The 18,796-nt window shown below is 44.5% G+C and overlaps 1 protein-coding gene and 1 long non-coding RNA gene across 15 annotated transcripts in view; one reads left to right on the top strand and one right to left on the bottom strand.

Moving 5' to 3' along the window:
* The first annotated feature begins 51 nt into the window (after positions 1-51).
* On the top strand, positions 52-15,368 carry LOC104151817 (uncharacterized). 2 transcript variants are annotated; one of them, XR_011140561.1, is made up of 5 exons: positions 52-543; positions 3,671-3,766; positions 9,277-9,569; positions 13,221-13,535; positions 15,231-15,368. It is a non-coding gene; the product is annotated as an uncharacterized lncRNA (long non-coding RNA). The 2 variants fall into 2 exon arrangements; XR_695861.2 differs by lacking the exon at positions 15,231-15,368 and having other exon boundaries at positions 144-543; positions 13,221-14,422.
* Positions 5,215-18,796, bottom strand: part of MAP4K3 (mitogen-activated protein kinase kinase kinase kinase 3) — an 82,017-nt gene continuing 68,435 nt past the window's right edge. For 11 of the 13 annotated variants that reach the window (XM_068940496.1, XM_068940498.1, XM_068940491.1 and 8 more), the window contains 7 exons: positions 17,931-18,034; positions 17,276-17,447; positions 14,632-14,700; positions 14,417-14,509; positions 12,687-12,757; positions 9,634-9,689; positions 5,215-6,711 (listed from right to left, as the gene is read on the bottom strand). In XM_068940496.1, the coding sequence (XP_068796597.1) occupies positions 6,624-6,711; positions 9,634-9,689; positions 12,687-12,757; positions 14,417-14,509; positions 14,632-14,700; positions 17,276-17,447; positions 17,931-18,034 (653 nt within the window). In that variant the 3' untranslated portion in view covers positions 5,215-6,623. Of the gene's footprint in view, positions 6,712-9,633; positions 9,690-12,686; positions 12,758-14,416; positions 14,510-14,631; positions 14,701-14,822; positions 14,895-17,275; positions 17,448-17,930; positions 18,035-18,796 lie in introns of all 13 variants that reach the window. The other 2 variants (XR_011140560.1, XR_011140559.1) reach the window with 1 other exon arrangement.

The raw sequence follows: 18,796 nt of genomic DNA, 5'->3' as shown, positions 1-18,796 counted from the left end.
GCGGCGGCGGCGGCGTCCCCCCCCCTCCGCCCCGCCCCGCCCCGCGCATGCGCCGCGGCGACGCGTGGTCGCGCTCCGCCGCCCGCCTCCCCCCCCTCCCATCCCCTGCGCGCGCCCCCTGCGGGCGGGCAGCCGTTAACGGCCGCGCGGGCCGGGCCGAGCCGAGCCCCCGCCGCGAGAGGACGGGCTCGGGCGCTGAGGTGAAACCGCTCAAACACCGCTCGCCCGCGCCGGCAGCGCTGCCCGAAGCGGCCGCGGCGCCGGGGAGGAGAGACGGGAAGGGAGCGACGGTGAGGGCCGCGCTCCGCAGCCCTGTGAGGCGCTGAGGGGCGCCTGCCTCCCCTCCGCCCCTCTGCCGGCGAGCGGCAGTTCGCAGGGATCGTTACTAACGTCCCCGAGGCAGCCCATGTCCTCACAAGCCTTCCTTGCCCCGGTGGCTTCGAGCACGCGGAGACGTAGCCGGCGGTGAGGCGGTGCGACGCCTGCCCGGGGACTTCTGTCTCTGACGCGTCCAGTCATCTCGCATGTGGACAGAGATCACAGGTAAATGAACACCCTGTTAAAGCAGCGCAAGAACAGCTGTAAGGGCGAAAAGTGAGCTTGGTTCTTGGCGGAAAGCACCACAAAGTCCACAGTGGTCAGTGGGGTCCGATAGGCAGGATGGAGGGAGGGATGATGCTGGAGAGGAGAAGTTTTTGCTCTGTTTCGCAAGGTGCGGGGGCCCAAGGGCCGGAAGAGGCAATAGTTAGGTGCTGTTAGGGAGCACAGAGAGCAAGAGGGATAGGAAAGATGTATGATCACTGAAAGGAAGGCTTAGGACCAGCTTTCTAGTGGGGAGGAGGGTGAAGTACCCACACAGAGTGCTTCGGAGAGACTGCGGAGTCTTCCTTCGTCTCAAGGACTGGTTAGACAAACATCTATCAGGAATGGCATGCGTGTTGGGAGGCTTGGCTAATTAATGTTTGTGAAGCACTCTGGGGACAGGAGACGTTCTTGAGGAGCTAAGCAGTACTTTGGCAGGTAATGTATTTAGCCTCTCAGAAAGAGCTATCTTTACCCCTCAGCCCTGCCTCGGGCATTTTTCCTCTACACAGGTACTCCTGTCTGAAGGAGTCAGACTTCTGCTTTGAACATGCTGGAAGAGGGATGAAAGGAGGGAAATTTCACATCTCAGAGCTATTATTTTGGCCTGCCAGGCTGCCTGCAGATTCAGGAACACTCAGTCTCAGCATCTGATAGACGGGGAAGATGCTGTACTCATTACCTTATGGTGAAAAATCTGTCTGTCAGAGCTTAAATCCTGAAGCATTATGCTTCAGGAGCTCCTGAATATGCATAACGCTGGGTGTAAAATCGCACCAGCGCTCTGCTTTCCAGCCCCTCTCTTTGGAGGTGATGGTCAGATGGTGTCAGGGCTGTGTTCTGAGACCCCCTGAGTACCAGTGAATGGCCTACAATATCTCTTCCACTCCCACAAAAGAGCATCGGATAACGTAAGATTTCAGGCGCTGTATTCGCAGTTGGTTCAAATGTTCGGTAAGGCCACAGGACACCCTGTGACTCTGAGCTATCAGCACTCAGCCCCCCCCCCCCCCCCCCCCCCGTATTTAGCCTTCTTGCTCCTGCCTTTCAATGCCTTTATGCCCACTTCAAAATCCCTTTTTAAAGACACTGAGGACCTGGACAGGAAGGAAATGCTGTCTTCCATCTGAGGACCGAGTATTGCCTAAGTGGTCATGACTTGGGCTGTTGGTGAAAGCCTAGGGTTGCTTGGTTGGCTTTTTACACAAATTCAAGGCTTCCCTTCTGACACAGCCATTTTCCACAGCGGGGCTAGGACCCTGCCATGCCCAGCCCAGTCCAGCATGGACCATGAGCCCCCCATGCCTGGGGGGGCCCTGGGTTTGTCGATGTGGACAAGGCACTCCAGGTTCCTCACTGGCCACTTGTTCTCTGCCTAACTGCAGACACTCTGTGTGCTGTATGGGAGTGTGCGGTTTCACTTGTGAAGCAACTTAACAAGTTGCAACTATCGCTATGGCTGTCTGGGGAGCTGTTGCTTCACCGAACATGGCAAAATTAAACCAGCATCTAAGGCAGGATGGGAAAAATCCCACCTATCAGTTGAACGTGACTGAGAGCAATAGATGTTGTTCGCTTACCAGTTGCAGTCCCAGACCTCTGGATTCGTGGCCCAGCATCCATGGAGGGCAGCAGAGGCAGCCAAAGTGCAATCAGGTGCAGGTGCTGCTGGTTACTGGATATAAACATGTGCGTTGCTACAGGCAGGGTGCCTAAGGACCTGGAGGGAGGATTGCAGCCTTCCTGGCATTCACTATGGAGCAGGCTATTGCAGGAAAGTGCATGGAGTTAAAAGCTAGGAGCTGCTGAGGGACTTAATAACAGAGGGGTCAAAGCACAAGGGGAAGGAGAAAGCTTGGTGGCAAGGGGAGATGCAGGCAGCCTGGCAGCAGGACGACCTGCCCTTACACCGAGAGAGGCAAAGCTGAGGCTGATCGCTCTTGCTGTCATCACAGCAGAAATGAAAGGCTGCAGCCAGTGTGGTGGTGGCTTGCAGGCTGTCTGTGGTGTATGACGTGCATGGGCAGGATGGGGACATTTGGGATGCCCAGGGCTGCTGCCAGAGGGAGAGGAGGACAAGCTGGAGGGGCACAGCAGCCCTTTGCCATACTCTCCTCTGAGGGCTGGAAGAGCAGCCGGGGCTTACGGTCAGTGACAGCACCCCTCCTGACTGAGCAACTGCCAGTGGGGGATAGGAGGGGATGCCACCAGGAGTGACTGACAGGGGCTGAAGACATACACTTGTGTTTGGACTGCAGGACGCTGCTGGGAGTAGCTGCCGGTCAGATATCAGAACAAAGGAAGGGGGACCTGAATGATGTTGAATTTAAATTAGCTCCAACTAGCTAATTAGGGGGAACGTCTGCACCCAAAGAGGTGTTCCCCAAGGAGGGAAGGAGACAGTGATGCAGCCATATCATAGAGGATGATGCTGGGAAGCAGACAAGCTAACTGCTTTCTCCAGCATCGCTGTCCACAATGGAAGCTTGAGAGCCCACCAGGGCCTGCCTTGGCCTGCCCCTCTCCAGACATGTGTCCCCTCACAGCTCCCTCTGCACCCCTCAATACAGGCCTGGAACATGGCTCCCTATAATCCATGTTTTAGATCAATCTGGACTGTTTCCTCGAAGGGAGGCAAGAGGTTTAGGCACATTCCCTGTTTTTATCAGCTTCTTTTCAGCCCTTTTACATAGAGCCCTTTAAAACCCAGCAGGGCACTGCTAAAGCCAAAGCCTGTGATGAGGCAAGAAAGTCACCCTGCCTGTGCCCAGTGCCTCAGCCTGGTGGTTGCATGCATCCCCACCGCTGCCCAGAGACCTCTTGGTGCCCCCAGCCCAGGGCACATGGAGTCTGATCTCGGGGTCATGATTGCAAAGCTGTAAGGAACAAGTAGGTAGCAACAAGGGTGTCACCTTGCAATGCTCTTGCTTTCAGTTGATGCCGGTGGGGTGCAAAACCCAAATCTGAGCCTCCTCCTTTTTGAGAACGTCCCCGTTTCCCATTTCTGACAGGGGCAGCCAGCACTGCCTGTAGAGATGCGCAAGAACAGGATATTCAGCACTCATTCCCCTGTCCTCCGTGCTTCCAGGAACATCTCTGCAAAGGACTGGAATATCTTTAAGAAAGCTCAGTCTGAACTGACACCAAAGCTCGGCCCCTGCACTGATCAAAACTTTGCTACCAGGTTAGTGAATGCCCTATCGCTTGGCCACACCACACTTCTGCATGCGAGCGGCTAGGAGTGAAAGCAGCCAGACTAGATGGGGCTGGGACGAGGGAGAAAAGCAGAACCCAGGCAGGCTGTTAGAGTAGCTGCTTTAACTAGCTGTAGGCTTGCCTGTAGTTCAGTTCCCTCGCTATGACTCTGCTCCTTTCAGTCAGCCACAGAGTCTTACATCAGGAAGGGTGGTTTTGGAAGCTGCCACTAAGCGTGGCTCTGGGAAACTGTTGCTTCAGGGCAGCTGCAGGCCTAGCAGAGGAGACCTCTTGCTCTACCCGATATCCAGGAACTAAGCAGCTCAGAAGGCTGGAGAAGCAGTCTTGCAGCACGGATCCCCAAATTCTGCAACAGGACAATTCCTCAAGAAGCAGGAGCCCTGGCACCCTCTGGAGTCCGAAAGATTGCCGGAGCAAGCCTAGTCTGCAAACCAGCTCCCCACTTCCATGGCTTCCTCATCGATTTGAGAGGAAAAACTTACGCTTCTTCCTCATCTTTGAAACTGGAGAGCAGCATGCGGAGGCCAAACTGTCTTTACCAATACGTTGGAGACAAACCTGTCCTAGCACATTTCCCTTCCCTTCCTGTCACATGCCATTGCCCTGTCCTCTCTGTTTTTCATCTGGCCAGCTCTTCCAGCTGCAGCCCAGATTGCAGAGATACACCAAAAAACGCCCAGCCAAAATAAAACAAATGCCCTTGAGTGCCTGTTGCCTGTAATTCAGCAACAGCCCCGAAGCCCCCAAACAGCAAGACAATTGGCCACAACTGCTGCAGAAACCCAGCAGGAGGAATCACGTTCAGGGGCTCTCATTTGCAGCTCAGCTATATTGTATTTTTAGGGGCGCTTTGGTTAAAACTCAGTTACTTTTTGTGCGTTTAAGTGAGGAACAGCCTATGAGAGGTGAGATGGAAATCCCCTTTGGGCAGCAGCACCAGCGCAAATGTGCTGTGAAACGCACAGAAGTTCTTGCCTTTTCTGAGAATTCAGCTTCTCAGCAGTGGGGCTTGTGTTCCCATCTCTCCCACGGGGCTGCTCTGAGGTTCAGTACAAAGGAAGAGAGGAGATAGGCGTGTTGCCTCCGCTAGCCCTGAATCCTGTAGGCAGAAAAAGCCCTGCTGGAAGGAAGAAAAACCAACCAACCAACCAAACAAAAGAATTGCAGCCACAACTTTTGCAGCCAATGAACTTGGAAAACTAGGCGATGGAGGGAGGGGCCAAGAGACAGAAAGGAAGAATTGAAACAAGTGAGCTGAAATTTGGCAAGACAAATTCTGAAGTCTAAAGCGTATATATCTGGTGCTTAAAGGCCCAAAGGGTAGTAATACCCACCCTCAAGTGCTAGCACAAGCCAAAATTCAGTTGAGCCCCAGCAGTCTGACCATCCATACATTCAGAATGCCCAACTTCTCTGTTTGGCACATAAACGTTTAATAGGAGAATTCAAAATGTGGTATATTCCATCAGCACATGGTAGTCTTATGTGGAAATTAGTGCAGGTGGTAATCTACTTGTACAACAACGTGTTAAAAAAAGTTTATTTTACATTATATACATTAGGGAACATATTCCAAAGCATTACCAATCACAACAATAATGCAGGCCATAAATCACCTTAAATTTAGTTTGTTTTTAGTGTATATTATCACAATAAAATATAAAGAACATATACAAAAAAAAGGAGTCAAATGTGTGCATTTTGCTAAAACTTGGCATTTACATACTCCATTGGAAAATAGCAATCAAAAATACTTCTGATCAAAACTAAGTTCCTGTGATGCGTAGTAACCATTGTATTGTTTGAATGAGGTAGTAACTAAATTATTTTGGCCGTGTGTTAACACCCTAAATCAAGAAAAGTGAAAATGGTTAAGGCCAAAAAAAGTCAAAAATGACAAGATCTTTGAGCCATTTCCACAATGTGGAATGTTGCTGCTTTTCATTGTGATATGAAGCTACTTAGTAAGACAAACAGTAATACTAACTTTTAACCATTTGTTTACACTAGTAATTCAAACACCTATTGCAGTGTTACAGCAAGGTACCACTATTCTGGGACTGACACCCATCCAGGAAGTATTGTTTTCAAGCATAGAGAAATAATCGTAAAGAGAGTTTTAATTAAATATAAAAATACAGGTGTTTAACTGGTTTGTTTCACAAAGAAAGCTACCCAAGTAAACTAAAAAAAGGAACTCTGAAGCCCAAGTCATATCCACAAAGTCACAGCTTACCTTTGTGACTAAATACATCACATCTCAATACGTTGTGCAAACATGAACACCAGTGTGTTGCATCAAAATTAAAAACAAGATTGTAATCTGATTACAGCCTTGGTTACAATTTCTAAAAGTTAAGATTTATTTGTATTAGTAAATTACATATAATAAAATACAATAGTGTTGTTAAATGTACTATATTTGCTGCTAGCATCCCACTTTATAATAAACACACGAGAAGTCCTTAAAATAGTACCCCGGTTTCATTTTTGCGTCCTCAGTGACTTTTACATCTGTACAGGTAAGACACTTGTACTTAACAGGAGGACCACTATCTACATAAGGTCAGTGTAGGTCTTCAGCAAGAAGTTTCGCTGAAAAATACTGCATATGTACAAAGATTACATAACAGTAAATTAAGCACTTCCGTGGTATCTTAATGCTAATGTGTCCATACCACAAACAATTCTCATCTTCCACTCATGCCACAATAAATTATAAAGTAACTGAAGTCAGGTTACTGCCACTTTTGTGCATTTTCAGCCTGCCATGAACGCTGCAGCAGGAGTGTTATCTTGTCATGGTGAGTTGCCATGCACTGTTCTCAGTAACTGTTCTCGTGCCCTGCCAGGATATATAAATTGCTGTTGGCTGTTGGGTTATCTGTTGGCCTACTCTCCAGCACCACGACCCTAAAGAGAAGAGAAGAAAAGAAAAAAAAAGCAAGCCACAGTAAGTCAAGTAATCCTTCCTTTAAAGGCATCCCTGAGTATAGCTGCAAATATTCTTTCCGCTTGTCCATTTGACTAGCGGTGGTTTCTCTTTCCCTGGAGGCCTCTAGTCCGACTCCTGCTCAAAGCAGGGCCAGTCTCAAAGCCATCTCAGGGTCCTGTCCAGGCACGGTCAGGGTATCTCCAAGGATCTCCCACAACCTCTCTGGGCTACTAGTCCAGTGTTTGACCGCCCTCACCATAACGTTCTCCCCCCTTTTATCCCGCTAGAACGGCCCTTGCTGCTACTTATGCCTGTTGCCTCTTGTCCACGCCTTTCAGCAGGTGCTTCTGAGAAGGGTCGGAACCCATCACAACCTACTGCTTGGGCTCGTGCTTCCCTGGAGCTTTGCAAAGCTAGCCTGCTAATCACACGCCAGTCCTGGAACACATTAGCCCTTTACTGAAAAGGGGAGAAAAGTTATCCTCCCTGGCAGATGGCACGTCCAATAAGAGGTACAGGAAGTTGTTCTGACAGAGGCTTATTTTGCAACTGAAAAGGCAGCTCTGAGTTAGACACAGCCCGTGTTTTGTCTCGCTGCCAGATATGGTGAGAGGAGAACTGTGCCTGCCATGTTGTGCAAGACCTGTGTAGAGCACACAGGACCACTCAGAAAGGTAAGCTTGTGCGTGTAAGACTTAGGCATGTATATCACACCACTCTCAGCATTGCGCACTGAAAGAACTATGTTCAGACTCTCTCAGAAGAGGAATATAAAGGATCACTGCAGTCACCCTGAACGCTTACTGAAGGCAAGCATATCACATAAGGGAGAGCTGGTCACTTCACCTGTCCTTGGCCATTGGACATGACAGACCCCAAAAGCTGACTTTTCCACAAGTTTCTCCCTGAGCCCATGTATTCCACCAAGCATCACTAAATCCACAGAAACTTTCTCCGGCTCTGAAAGTCTGAGTCAAAGTCTTGTAGGCTGAGACCGTCTCCAAGGGAAGGATCACTATATGCATAGTCTCCTCTCATACTCTCTTCTTGGCACCAACTTTTGGCCAGCACTGGAGACAGGAAACTGGGTTAGCTGGATCTACACTACAACTGGAAAGACCATAAGGAACATCCTAGATCAGACCATTCTCTTCAAAGGAGGGAAATTCGCAATCACAGCTCAGTTTCACAACTTATTCAAGGCGTTTAATCAGGCACTTAAACTGCTAAATGGACCAGGATGTTCCTGACCAAGTTCTCCCCCACAAACACCCAAGAGTGAAGGTAGATACATTTGACTTTCCCACAGTTTCTAACGATTCTGAATTTGACCAGGAAGAGGTTGCTTGCTTTGAAACTAACACTCAGAAAACCCAGCCTCTGCTTGACATGCTCTAAATGAAGTGACATCTCATGCCACAGGGCATTCCCCGCTCGCCAGGAGAAAGCAACAAGCAAGCTCTTATCGCACCACCCATCAGTGTTTTGGCTTCTCAGAGCCTCCCTTCCTATGAACTGACTAGGAAGTGATGTGTTACCAGGGAAGGTTTCAAAGCCAAAGTATGAAATACAACAGACCTGCAAGCAAATCACATCTGAAGAAGTTGGAATTAGTACTTACTGCATTGCAAAAATCTTTTAACATTGTCTCAGATTTGGGAGAATATGAGCGTGAGCAGGAAATAGATGGACCAATAAATGGGGAAGAGGCCATTTTTTCCAAGGCAACAATCTGCAATACGACGTTCTATTCTGAAGTCAGACTTGTTTTTAAGTTGAGCTGCACTCTCTCTCCACAACTAAGAGATATGGCATAATAAAGCTGTGCTGCATGCACACCTCACTGGCAGAGAATTCAGAGACGAATGCATTTCTTAGTTACCCATTACCAAAAAGCTATCAGGTATTGCACCATAAGACAGAACCCCCAACCTCCAGCCAGCAAAAATAGCCATAAGGGAGCTAGCTGGTAAAGCCATGGTGCTATTTAATACTGTTGATGTTATGGCAATTACAGGGTTGTGCATCAAGCTTGAACAAGGGGACGGCCTTTGGTGGACGTGAAGCTTCTCAGCGGTTCTGAGACGCCACACGAAGGTGAAGATCCCTGTAAGAGGCATAAGACAGAAACAATTCTCTGCAGAAAAATGAGTCTAGCTTTGCACTGTGTATGCATACAATGCTGGCAAAATTGTCACGTCAGCACGCACTACCCAGAATTCAGAACATCTGCTGTTTTCATGACTGTTAGAGAAGTACAAAGTTCGACAGCAGGGCAGAGAAAGTTGAGGAAGTTAGTGACACTCCTAAAATAGCAATTACTGACTAGGCAAGCTGCTATCTGATGGGTCAGACCAGAGGCATAGCATTACAGTCCTGCGAGGCAGATGCTGAAGATGCTGCGAGGCAGATGCTGCTCTGGGGATTATGAAGGGCTCTTGAACACCTGAACTGTCATGTTGGGAAGACAACAGTGAGAGCTCCTTTCTAGGGGAAGAACTGAGATATTTACATTTTTATGTATTTTCTGCATTTCTCTCAAGAGGTAGATCCTGATGAGCTGCTGCAGCAGAGCATCTGAAAAGTGGACTTTACCAACTTGAATGCAAGAACTTCAGTGCAAAAAGGAAGACATTCCCGGAGACTTGTGACTGCAGCCAAATATAGGCTTACTACCGAGGCTGAGTACCTTCTGGAAACTCACAAGCAATACTGTATTCCTTCAGAAGAAAAAGAAGTAAACTTAAAGGGCTGAAAGGCACACATGCACACAAAAGGAATGAGGAAGATGGCTACAGAAGGGATCACAAAAAACAAGCAAAAATACTTTTAAAAGGTAGGAGGGAAAGATAACAGATTGTTCTTCTATTTTAACATGCTATATTTGGTTCTGTTCGTACCTGTCAGATCCCAGAAGCCGGAATATCCTTGTATTATCAGAAATTTCTTGTGTGATCTAGACAAAAATAAGACATTTATTTGGGTGAGAAATGTATTTAAACAACAACAAAAAAACCTAGATAAAAGAATCAACCATGACCGATACTGAGAATTCACTGCTGATTTAAGTCAGCTAGAGGATTTAAGGTAACTGTCGCTCTTAAATGAGGACTAACAAAGTTTTCTGTAACTCCTGCCACGTTATGTGAATTGCTCTGGTAGCAACTGCAAGCATGAGAGCAGGGCTCAGCGCTGTGCTACCACAGCATCTGAGCTACTGGTGCTGATCTCTTTAGAGCCATGAGTGAAATAGGTACCTGTGGGGTGCAACTGGTCTCACTCTACAGTAGATATCCAAAACAATCAGGTAAATTGCACACACAATACCTGTGCATTTCACTGAAATTCTGAAATCATAATAATATTGCAGGAAGTCCATATTCTGAAAAGCTTAACAGAGAAATATAATCTAATCTGTGGCACTTACGTGGAAAGAAAACTTATTATTTTGACATTTGACAAATAGTGTAATAGAGCTTTGTTTACTGCAAATAACTTGTACTACCGTTGATAGATCTTTATGGTTATGTGAACGCCACAGCGTCATAGAAAACAGCAAGTCAAGTCAAAGCCCAGAGCTTACTCCAAAGGGTATCAAGTCACCATGTCAGCAGGCAGCACTGTTTACAAAGCTCCCTTTCTACGCAGCCACTTTTCACATTTTTGAGAACAGAAGTGTCCCTTCTTTCCTTCCTAGATCCTAGCAGGTTTAGTTGACTTAGGGAATTCACTTTTGGCACAAAGGACTTCAAGAAAAGTTTTAATTCACAACAGTTAAGTGTCCCTTCTTTCCTTCCTAGATCCTAGCAGGTTTAGTTGACTTAGGGAATTCACTTTTGGCACAAAGGACTTCAAGAAAAGTTTTAATTCACAACAGTTAAGTGTCCACACTTCTTTGTTGGGGGACTTCTTTGTTGAGTCTGTACAATCTTGGTGCAAATTCCAAGAGACTTGCCTCAGAATTCACACAGTTCCCTGTTGTTTCATTCTTCCCATTGAATCAAACCATAGTGGAAGGTCACAGTCGTGGAAGAAAAAGGTGAAGAAACTTTACAAACAGCTGAAATCATCCCCAATTCGATTTACCAATATCAGAATAGAGAAGTTGAGCTAATAATGTATTCAAAGACAAATGTGCCACAAAGTTAGGTTAGTTAGGTTTTACACAGTAAGAATCCCCACAAAGTAATGAACTTGCAGATGAAAATGGGTTTATTTTCTTAATAGCTGTGGCAACCAGGAGAGGTAAGGGTTTTAACAAGGCCTGAGAGCTTACCCTAAAGATGTTCTACAGAAAAAAAATGTGGGTTGGCTCTCTTTCTGACATTTTGGTCTTGCCTTCTGTTCTTCATTTACATGCTGGCTTGACAATAACAAAGCAAGAAGACAGTGTTCCTTATGCTAACATAAACAATATAAAGCATGCACTTGCACTGCAGCACCCTGGGGCATGTCCTCTCACAACTGGATCAGAGATACTGAGTGCCAATGTGGAGTAATAAATACACTGAGACTTGCAGAATGCTGCTAGCAGCATTTTGGAGTTGGAGAAATGCCAAGAGTCATCATCTCCTCCCCGTGGTCTGTGCTAAGAGCAGGGGTATTGCAGTTTACCATTACGGGTTCTTGGGGAAAAGGACAATCATGTCTGGTGATCAAATATACACAGATGCCACAAAAAGCATTTGTCAACTCGGAAATAAAAAGTAGTCTGACCGCTAGTCTCTAGTCCAACTTCCCACAAAGAGCAGGATTACTGTTAGCACAGGTTAGGTCAGCTGTGGCTTTGTGTAAATAAATGTAATTGTGTAATAATGTGGAATATCTAAACTTGGCATGATGTGAGTGTATGGGTACCTTAAAATACTATTAGCCGTAATGAACTCAGTCTCTCTAGTTGATGCAACACCGATGAACTAACTGGTAAAGTTTGTAAATATTCTTTAATGACCAAGTCAAGAGATTCATTAAAATCTAACAAAGCACAGTGCTTCCACCAACACATAGGTTTGCAACAGGAAAAAAGGTATCAGAAAGGTATTTAAAATAGTTTAACTGTGTTTAAAACTCACATGCAACTGACTGAAAAACAGGACTGCTCAGAAATTTTATCAAGAACATTCTTTAGGTCAGTCTGACATTGTTCTCCTGAGAATGCAAAAATCTTGTGAAAGTTGGGCACTAAAATTTTTAAAGGACTCGTAAGCAAAATTATCATGGAGGAGACCAAGAACAATGAGCAACCACTGTTTGGCACTGTGACAAAAACTGGCCTTTGAAGCAACTTAAACTGAAGATTAATGGTTAGCCTTGGTTACTTTTTATGGCACCAAGCCTGTTGCTGCTTTCTGCTTTGTATGTTAGACCTGAAAGGGGTTCCCAGTATAGTTTCATCTCAGCTGCAGCCTTGTAGCATATACCAGCTCAGCTCATTTCCCAACTGCCGAGGCACCACTCACCACTACCTCCAATTACATCATGCAGCTTTCTTCAACAGAGCGCAAGGGAGGACCAACGCTTATTTCAATCACGCGTGGCCCGTTTAGCGCAAAAAAAAAAAAAAAAAAAAAACCTCAGCCTGAGCCAATCGCTTTAGGTTGGCTGGATTCTCCACGGCTTGCCTCCACCTATGCAACGTGGGCATCATATCCCACCAAGTCAGAAGGACTGTGTGTCCAACTCAGCTAACTTTATGCAGTGTTCCACTAGGGAGGAATAAAAGGATCTTTCTTCTACTAAAGAAATATTTCAACACTTACACTTTCATCTTTGGAAAGCAGGTCTCATTCACTTGTAGCTTATGAAACATGTTAAAATGAGACTCCAGCTTCCAGGCCTAACTTAGGACGTTACTGAAATGTTTTATTCTTTTTCAGATCACAGCATTATTTATTTATCCTAAACTTCGGTTATAACATAAATACTAGAATTTGAAGCAAAATGCTGCACTCACCTCATTAGATCTAAAACTCCTTCCTTGCATTCCATGTTTCCAGAAGGCTAACACACTGTCTTGTAGACAGACTGGCAGAAAAAGAACACTGGAATCAGACATAATGTCAACTCATTCTTTTACGGTGAAAAGCATAGCTCTGCAATTTTGAAATTTGTGAAGACTGCAACATGTCTTGGAAGAATCACTGATTCTGCCTCCATAGAAGTTCTGTGTGTGTATGTATGTGTACATATAGTGTGAAGAGTAAGGTTCACAAATAATCGCACCCAACTAGAAAATGACCTCTCTCTCTAGTTTAAGAAGAAAAAAAAAAAAAAAAAAAAAGGTCCCTCCCTCCAAACAGGAACCTCCTCCCTATTTTAATGCTAGCATAAAACGTTAATTAAATTTTAGCAGAAAAGTTGCAGGGATCCTGCAGTGATATTTCACTTTACAAGCAACTCTTGGCTAATACCGTCCTTATGTAACAGCAGCGGGAAGTTTTATGGAAGTTTTATGCTCTCCTCAGCCCTTCCTTTGTTACCTAAACAGAACCATGCAACAAGCACACCTGCATTTTAATCCTGTGAGAGGAAACGGGTCCAGGGCCTCCTCAGAGACAGCGACAAGTGCGTAGCTCATCAGGAAGAGCCTGTCCTGCCTGCATCCAACCTCCTGCCTCTGTGAATCAGGGCAGGGATGCAAGAAATGGAGCAGAGCTCTTCAGAGACGCTGCCAGGCCAGAGCAGGACACTGGTACCTCATTTATGGCGAGGAGAGAGAGGACCACAGCGCGTGCAGAGTTCCCACAGCAAGCAGCTCCAACTACGCTTATTCCTTCCTTCCCCAACTCCTAACTAACAGGAGGTAAGGTATAAAAGCAATGTTTTCCATGACAGTATCTTTTCATTTTTCTTCTTTTTTGTCCTATTCTCTGTGGGAGATTATGCTTAAAGTGCCCAGAGCTTCAAAGCATCTCCTCAGGGAGAAATTCCCTCCACCTCCCTATTCTTTTTGTTCCCACTCTGCCTCTTGTTCTGGTGCTACTCTCCATTGTGCACGCATCCTTCCTCATCCCTCTTTTCCCCTTGTGGCTCCAAACTATTTCCTTCATGCAATTCCTTCCTCTGATTACCTCCTACCCTTGGGTTCCTCTGCTTATCTACTCTAGGAACAGACTGGGATTGAAAATGGCTTCAGCTCTCCCAGAGATCTCCCAGCTCTCTACCCACTCCCATATCTCTAGAGCCGGAAAAATACCAAAATGAATGTATTCTGCCTTTCTGTTTCACAAATCTAATTCATTCCGATTCTCCCCAAGAAAACAGCTAGTCTTTTTTTTTTTTTTTTTTTTTCTTCACATAAACTAACATATTGTATTAATTTGGTGTATGAGCTGCTTTTTAGAAATGGACTGTGTGAACGCACATGCAGAATGAATCAGCCGTGAGTGATTCACAGGCTTTAAAGGAAAACCTTAACAACGCGCTCCGAGGCCGAATGTCTCCATATCTCCAGGCCATTTAGCCTAATCAGGGAAAACTCTGGGGTTACTGCTCTGTTTGCTCTTGGGGAAGCACGTTGTGTCGCGTGCTGAACCTTCCGCTGAGCCTTCTAACACAAGTGAAATGCACGAGTTAAATGTGCTTCATGCGTCAAAGACTTGACGGTCAGCGTCTTTAATTCTATACTGTAATAGTAAATAAGTGAATTGGGACAGTCCGTGTTAAGACTGACATCCAACTTACCTATCGATTCAATTTGAAAATCAAATGTGAGCTCCGATGACAGTTTTCGGCTGGATTTTAACCTGCCTTGTAGATTCACGATTTTTATGCAGCCTAGACAATAAACAGGATGTGTCAACCAACAATTAATCCTCAGCATATGACCTAATTTGAAGACAGACAGTATGCACATATGCACATGCATATGTATATATTTAGTTGAGTCTAAAACTTACAATCCAAACACACCAAAATGGTATCTCTCTCCAGCTGTGTTACATGTACAACACTTGTCTCTGTAGTGTCTATAAAAAAATGACAGTGTTAGTTTATAACAAATTACCATGAAATTTGAAATGGAAGTTCTAGAGTTTGAGACAATTTAATGGGTTAGTGTGTTTTTATCTACTGAAAATCATCATCTTACCAGTGACATTTCTCTTCTCTTAGAAGGCATGTCCACTTATCCAACATGTTGACTGTGACGGGAAAACTGAAGCTGTAATATTAAAGTATGGACTTAATCCAGCCTTTTCTGAGTCATGTCACAAAAGCAAACTCATGTGTACATTGCTGTCCTTTTATCATCTCTTCGTCCCATTTAGTACTGCTGTTGCAAAAAATGCACGCATCTGAGCCTGTCCACACTAAACCTGAATGCTGTTTCATTCACTTTTGTTCTGCCTTTATTTCTGAGTCTTGCTAAGGACTTTTACAGTAGTACTCAATCCTTGCTGCTATTTTCAGACTTTCCATCCCCAGATTTTACAATATGGGGGAATATTTTTCCTTCTCCAGACTCTTAAAGAGAAGGGTTACCGTTTCTTTCTTCCAGGTTACAGCTGCAGCAGTCTCCAGCACAGAAAACATGGGGATCTGACCCACAAGTGATCAGTGGACATGTCAACTCAAAAGAGAAGTGTGGTTGTGGTCTGTTTGTTTGCTAACATTAAAATTACACAAAAAGCAGGTCTTACTAATTTGGCATTGATGCCAGTGATTCTGCAGGCATTCCTTCATACAGAAAAGAGTGAAACTCATTAAATCTGTTAGAGATGAGAAATTAGGGCATGTTACCCAAAATACAAAAGCAGCTCTCAGTCAAACAATGAAATCCACAGTCCCGTTGAGCAGCAAAAACACTCCCCAAGTGGGATGGCAGAAACGTGTTCCCTGAGATGGTCCCTCCATCTGTGTTTGACGTCTTGGAAGGTATATATTTGTGATCTTAACCAATTTCTAATGCATGATTTTAACCGAAGGTGGATATAGCCACAATGAAAGCATGCCAGAGAAGGACTGGACCATATACATCTATGCAACCACATTATGGTCTATGGAAGCACGCGCTGCCCTGGCTGAAGCTAACGAGAGGGAGAGGAACGGGAGAAAGCAAGCCCTTGTGTTAAGTCTGGGTCTGCTAATATAAATAACTTTTTTTTTTTTTTTTAAAAATGTCTTTATCAGACATTTACAAACAAATACAAGAAGTCAGACAAAGAAAACAACTATTTGACAGAAGCTATTTGTGACCACATGGTACGTTTTCCTCATTCAAAAACACTGAGATTTTGTTTGCTTGCTCTATCTCCATCCTGCCAGCAGGGGACAGGAAGAAACCAATATAACACAAGGGTTTACATTAGCGTCAAACAAATAGGAGAAAATGACAACGTAGACACAACCAGAGAACACACAAATGATTCAAGAAGCTAAAAGTATTTAGGAAAGCACAATGCAGTGTTACGTTAACCACGTTAAAAAATACGGGAACCAGGAAGGTATTACTGTTCTTGTATTTACACGCTGATACAGACAATACTGAAGGAAGAATGACAACAGGACATTATAGTTCAAAGAGTTTTTCTTCAGTATGCTACTTTTATTGACTCTACTGAAGTCACCCAGCTACATAAATATATGTATAAGCTTGAAAATACAATGCACTAACTTTGAAGTAGTAAGTGCATTAATTGGCCATCCACTGATCACTTTGTTTTTCGCAGCTATTCTTTAAACCGTATCAGAATCTGACATGTACTTTTTAGCAGCAAGAAAGCAGGCCTCTTTCTAGTGGTAACTGTACTTTTTACTGAGGTCCACAGTACCCAATCACTTGGATTCACACACATGTATCTGCCAGTACAGGGCTACTTACAAATTCACTATGGATCAACAACAGAATTCTGTATTCTTATTTCCTTTGTCCTTAGTAATAGCTAAGTTATTGACTGCTTTTAAACTTGCAAGCTAGGACTGGGGTCCACTCACTGCCGTAGCTAGCTTTAAAGGGAACCCTGCAAGTCTAGAAACATAATTCTTTGTACACTTCCTTCTTAAGACAATTTCTGCTGTTGCTTAGAGCAGGAGCTTAAGTTTCCTATAGTTCTTTTCTCATTCCACAAACATCAAAAGAATAGAAATTCTCTCTCTCTCCCTAAGCAGTAGGCTGATAACAGCATTTTTAACCTTATTGGCTTATTGCGGCAGGGCCAAACTACACCTAGAACATTTTTGAACAAAATTGCTCAGACTGAAATTGTATTAAAATCTCTTAAATAAATAAGAGTCACGGTGCCAGGCTAGAGCACAGAAAAAGCTCAGTGGACGAGAGGCACGTACAGCCTGATTTATGGAAATGCCAAGGAACCACAACTCTGTCCTCTGTTTTCAGTGCAACAGTAGAACATGAGAGGAAAAAAAAAAAGTGAAGGTGCAACAGGTACAACCAGATACCCCTTTAAACTGAAAACTTTCAATGACCGCTTCACCTTAATGATAGGACCATTAATTTCCTTGGAGGAAACTAACTTTCTGGTGTTTCAACTATAATAAAAGAGCAAGGAACGTGTGTGAATGCAATCACAGTAGCACACAAACCTGTTTCTGTAAACCATGAAGAGGTAGAATTTGGGTTGACAGTCTCAAACTTCACCACTTGGTTGAAGTCTCTCCCTCTACTGACACCAACACAAACTAAAGGGAATTCCTGCTCGGGGACTACCAGCATTTCAAACAACCTCAGCGGACAAGGTACAGGAAAATCTATGTGCTGGATTAAGAAACAAAAAGAACTGTTAGAAGAGAAACTAGTAAAAAGTTTAGTCCAAGTTGCTATTAGACATTTAAACAGCACAGTAAGTTTTATCCAGTACATTTTGTAATATTAAGTTTACTTCTTCAGGTAACAGGAATTGATAGATGCAGAACGCCCAAGTTGGAGATTACAGAGTCTTCATGCCAATTTGGTTAAAATAGACAGGATCTGTCTTTAATCATGTGCTTTCCTTGTGGCTGCCTGCAGACCAGAGTACAACACCCATCGTTGCTCGCCCTAGCTATAGGGCCTCTAAGCCATTGCTTCCCAGGTTGATCGGGTCATAGCAGTTGCAGATATTTAAATAGCTATTTTCAAAGGAAAATAACAGAAGCCAAGAGAATTAACACAATAAACAGCTAATGCTAATTCTTAACAAATCGTTACAAGTACTCTTCTGCTAGTTTTCAGTTGTATTTCACCTTATCGTAATATTACCTTGATTAACATAAATTTTTGCATTGGTTCAACCCATTCCAACAACACAATGCTAGACTGTAGTGCTCCACAAAGGTACTTGTGACCCGTGTATGGATTCCTCACTGCCAAAAAAAGGAGAGGTAAAGTACATTAGTATACTAAGCAAATATAGCTTCTAAACCATTTTCAACAGTTCATACAATTCGGGAAAACAAAAACTCCACCTTAATGCTATATAAAAGGAGCCTGCTGAAAAGTCAACATCCACACTATGGTGGCAGCTAGCATCGAAACAGGGGCTGCCCTTCCCCAGGGGATGAACAACTAACTAGTTGCCATAGTTAGCCATCATGAAGTTTAGGGTTGGTTTTTAAATTGGTAGATGGGATTTGCTGCCCTAGATATTCTGCAAGCTAGGTCTATACATACACTTTAAGTATCTCCCTCCACTATCTTGGTTTGCTTAACTCATCTCCATATTATCATAAGAAGCTGTAGAAGAATGGCTTTTTCTGTGAGACACTGACTCTTCTCCAGCAGGAACTGAACAATCGCTGTCATTTCAGAATTGCTCAGCTGCCTTTGCAGGTGCTGTCATTGCACGTCTGAAACCCAAGTACTCTGCATTTCTGAGGGCCACTCATTTAGATCAGTGGGAAACCCAGTTTTAAAGTGACATCATCAGCTTCCACTCAACTGCTCTTCTACTGTTTATCAGAGCTCAATTAAAAACTGGAAGAAACCCACTAAAGTTGCTAAGTTGAACACTGAATAATCAAGAAATGCCAAAGTCAGTTTTACAACCTGAATTCTACAGCTTACACAGTAACAAGATCTCACTCCTTAAGCACTGCCAGCACACCTGTCGTATAAGATGGACAAGT

This window comes from Struthio camelus, chromosome 3 (genome assembly GCF_040807025.1).
Source record: "Struthio camelus isolate bStrCam1 chromosome 3, bStrCam1.hap1, whole genome shotgun sequence".
NCBI lineage: Eukaryota > Metazoa > Chordata > Aves > Struthioniformes > Struthionidae > Struthio > Struthio camelus.
This window is presented reverse-complemented; position numbering and strand designations above follow the sequence as displayed.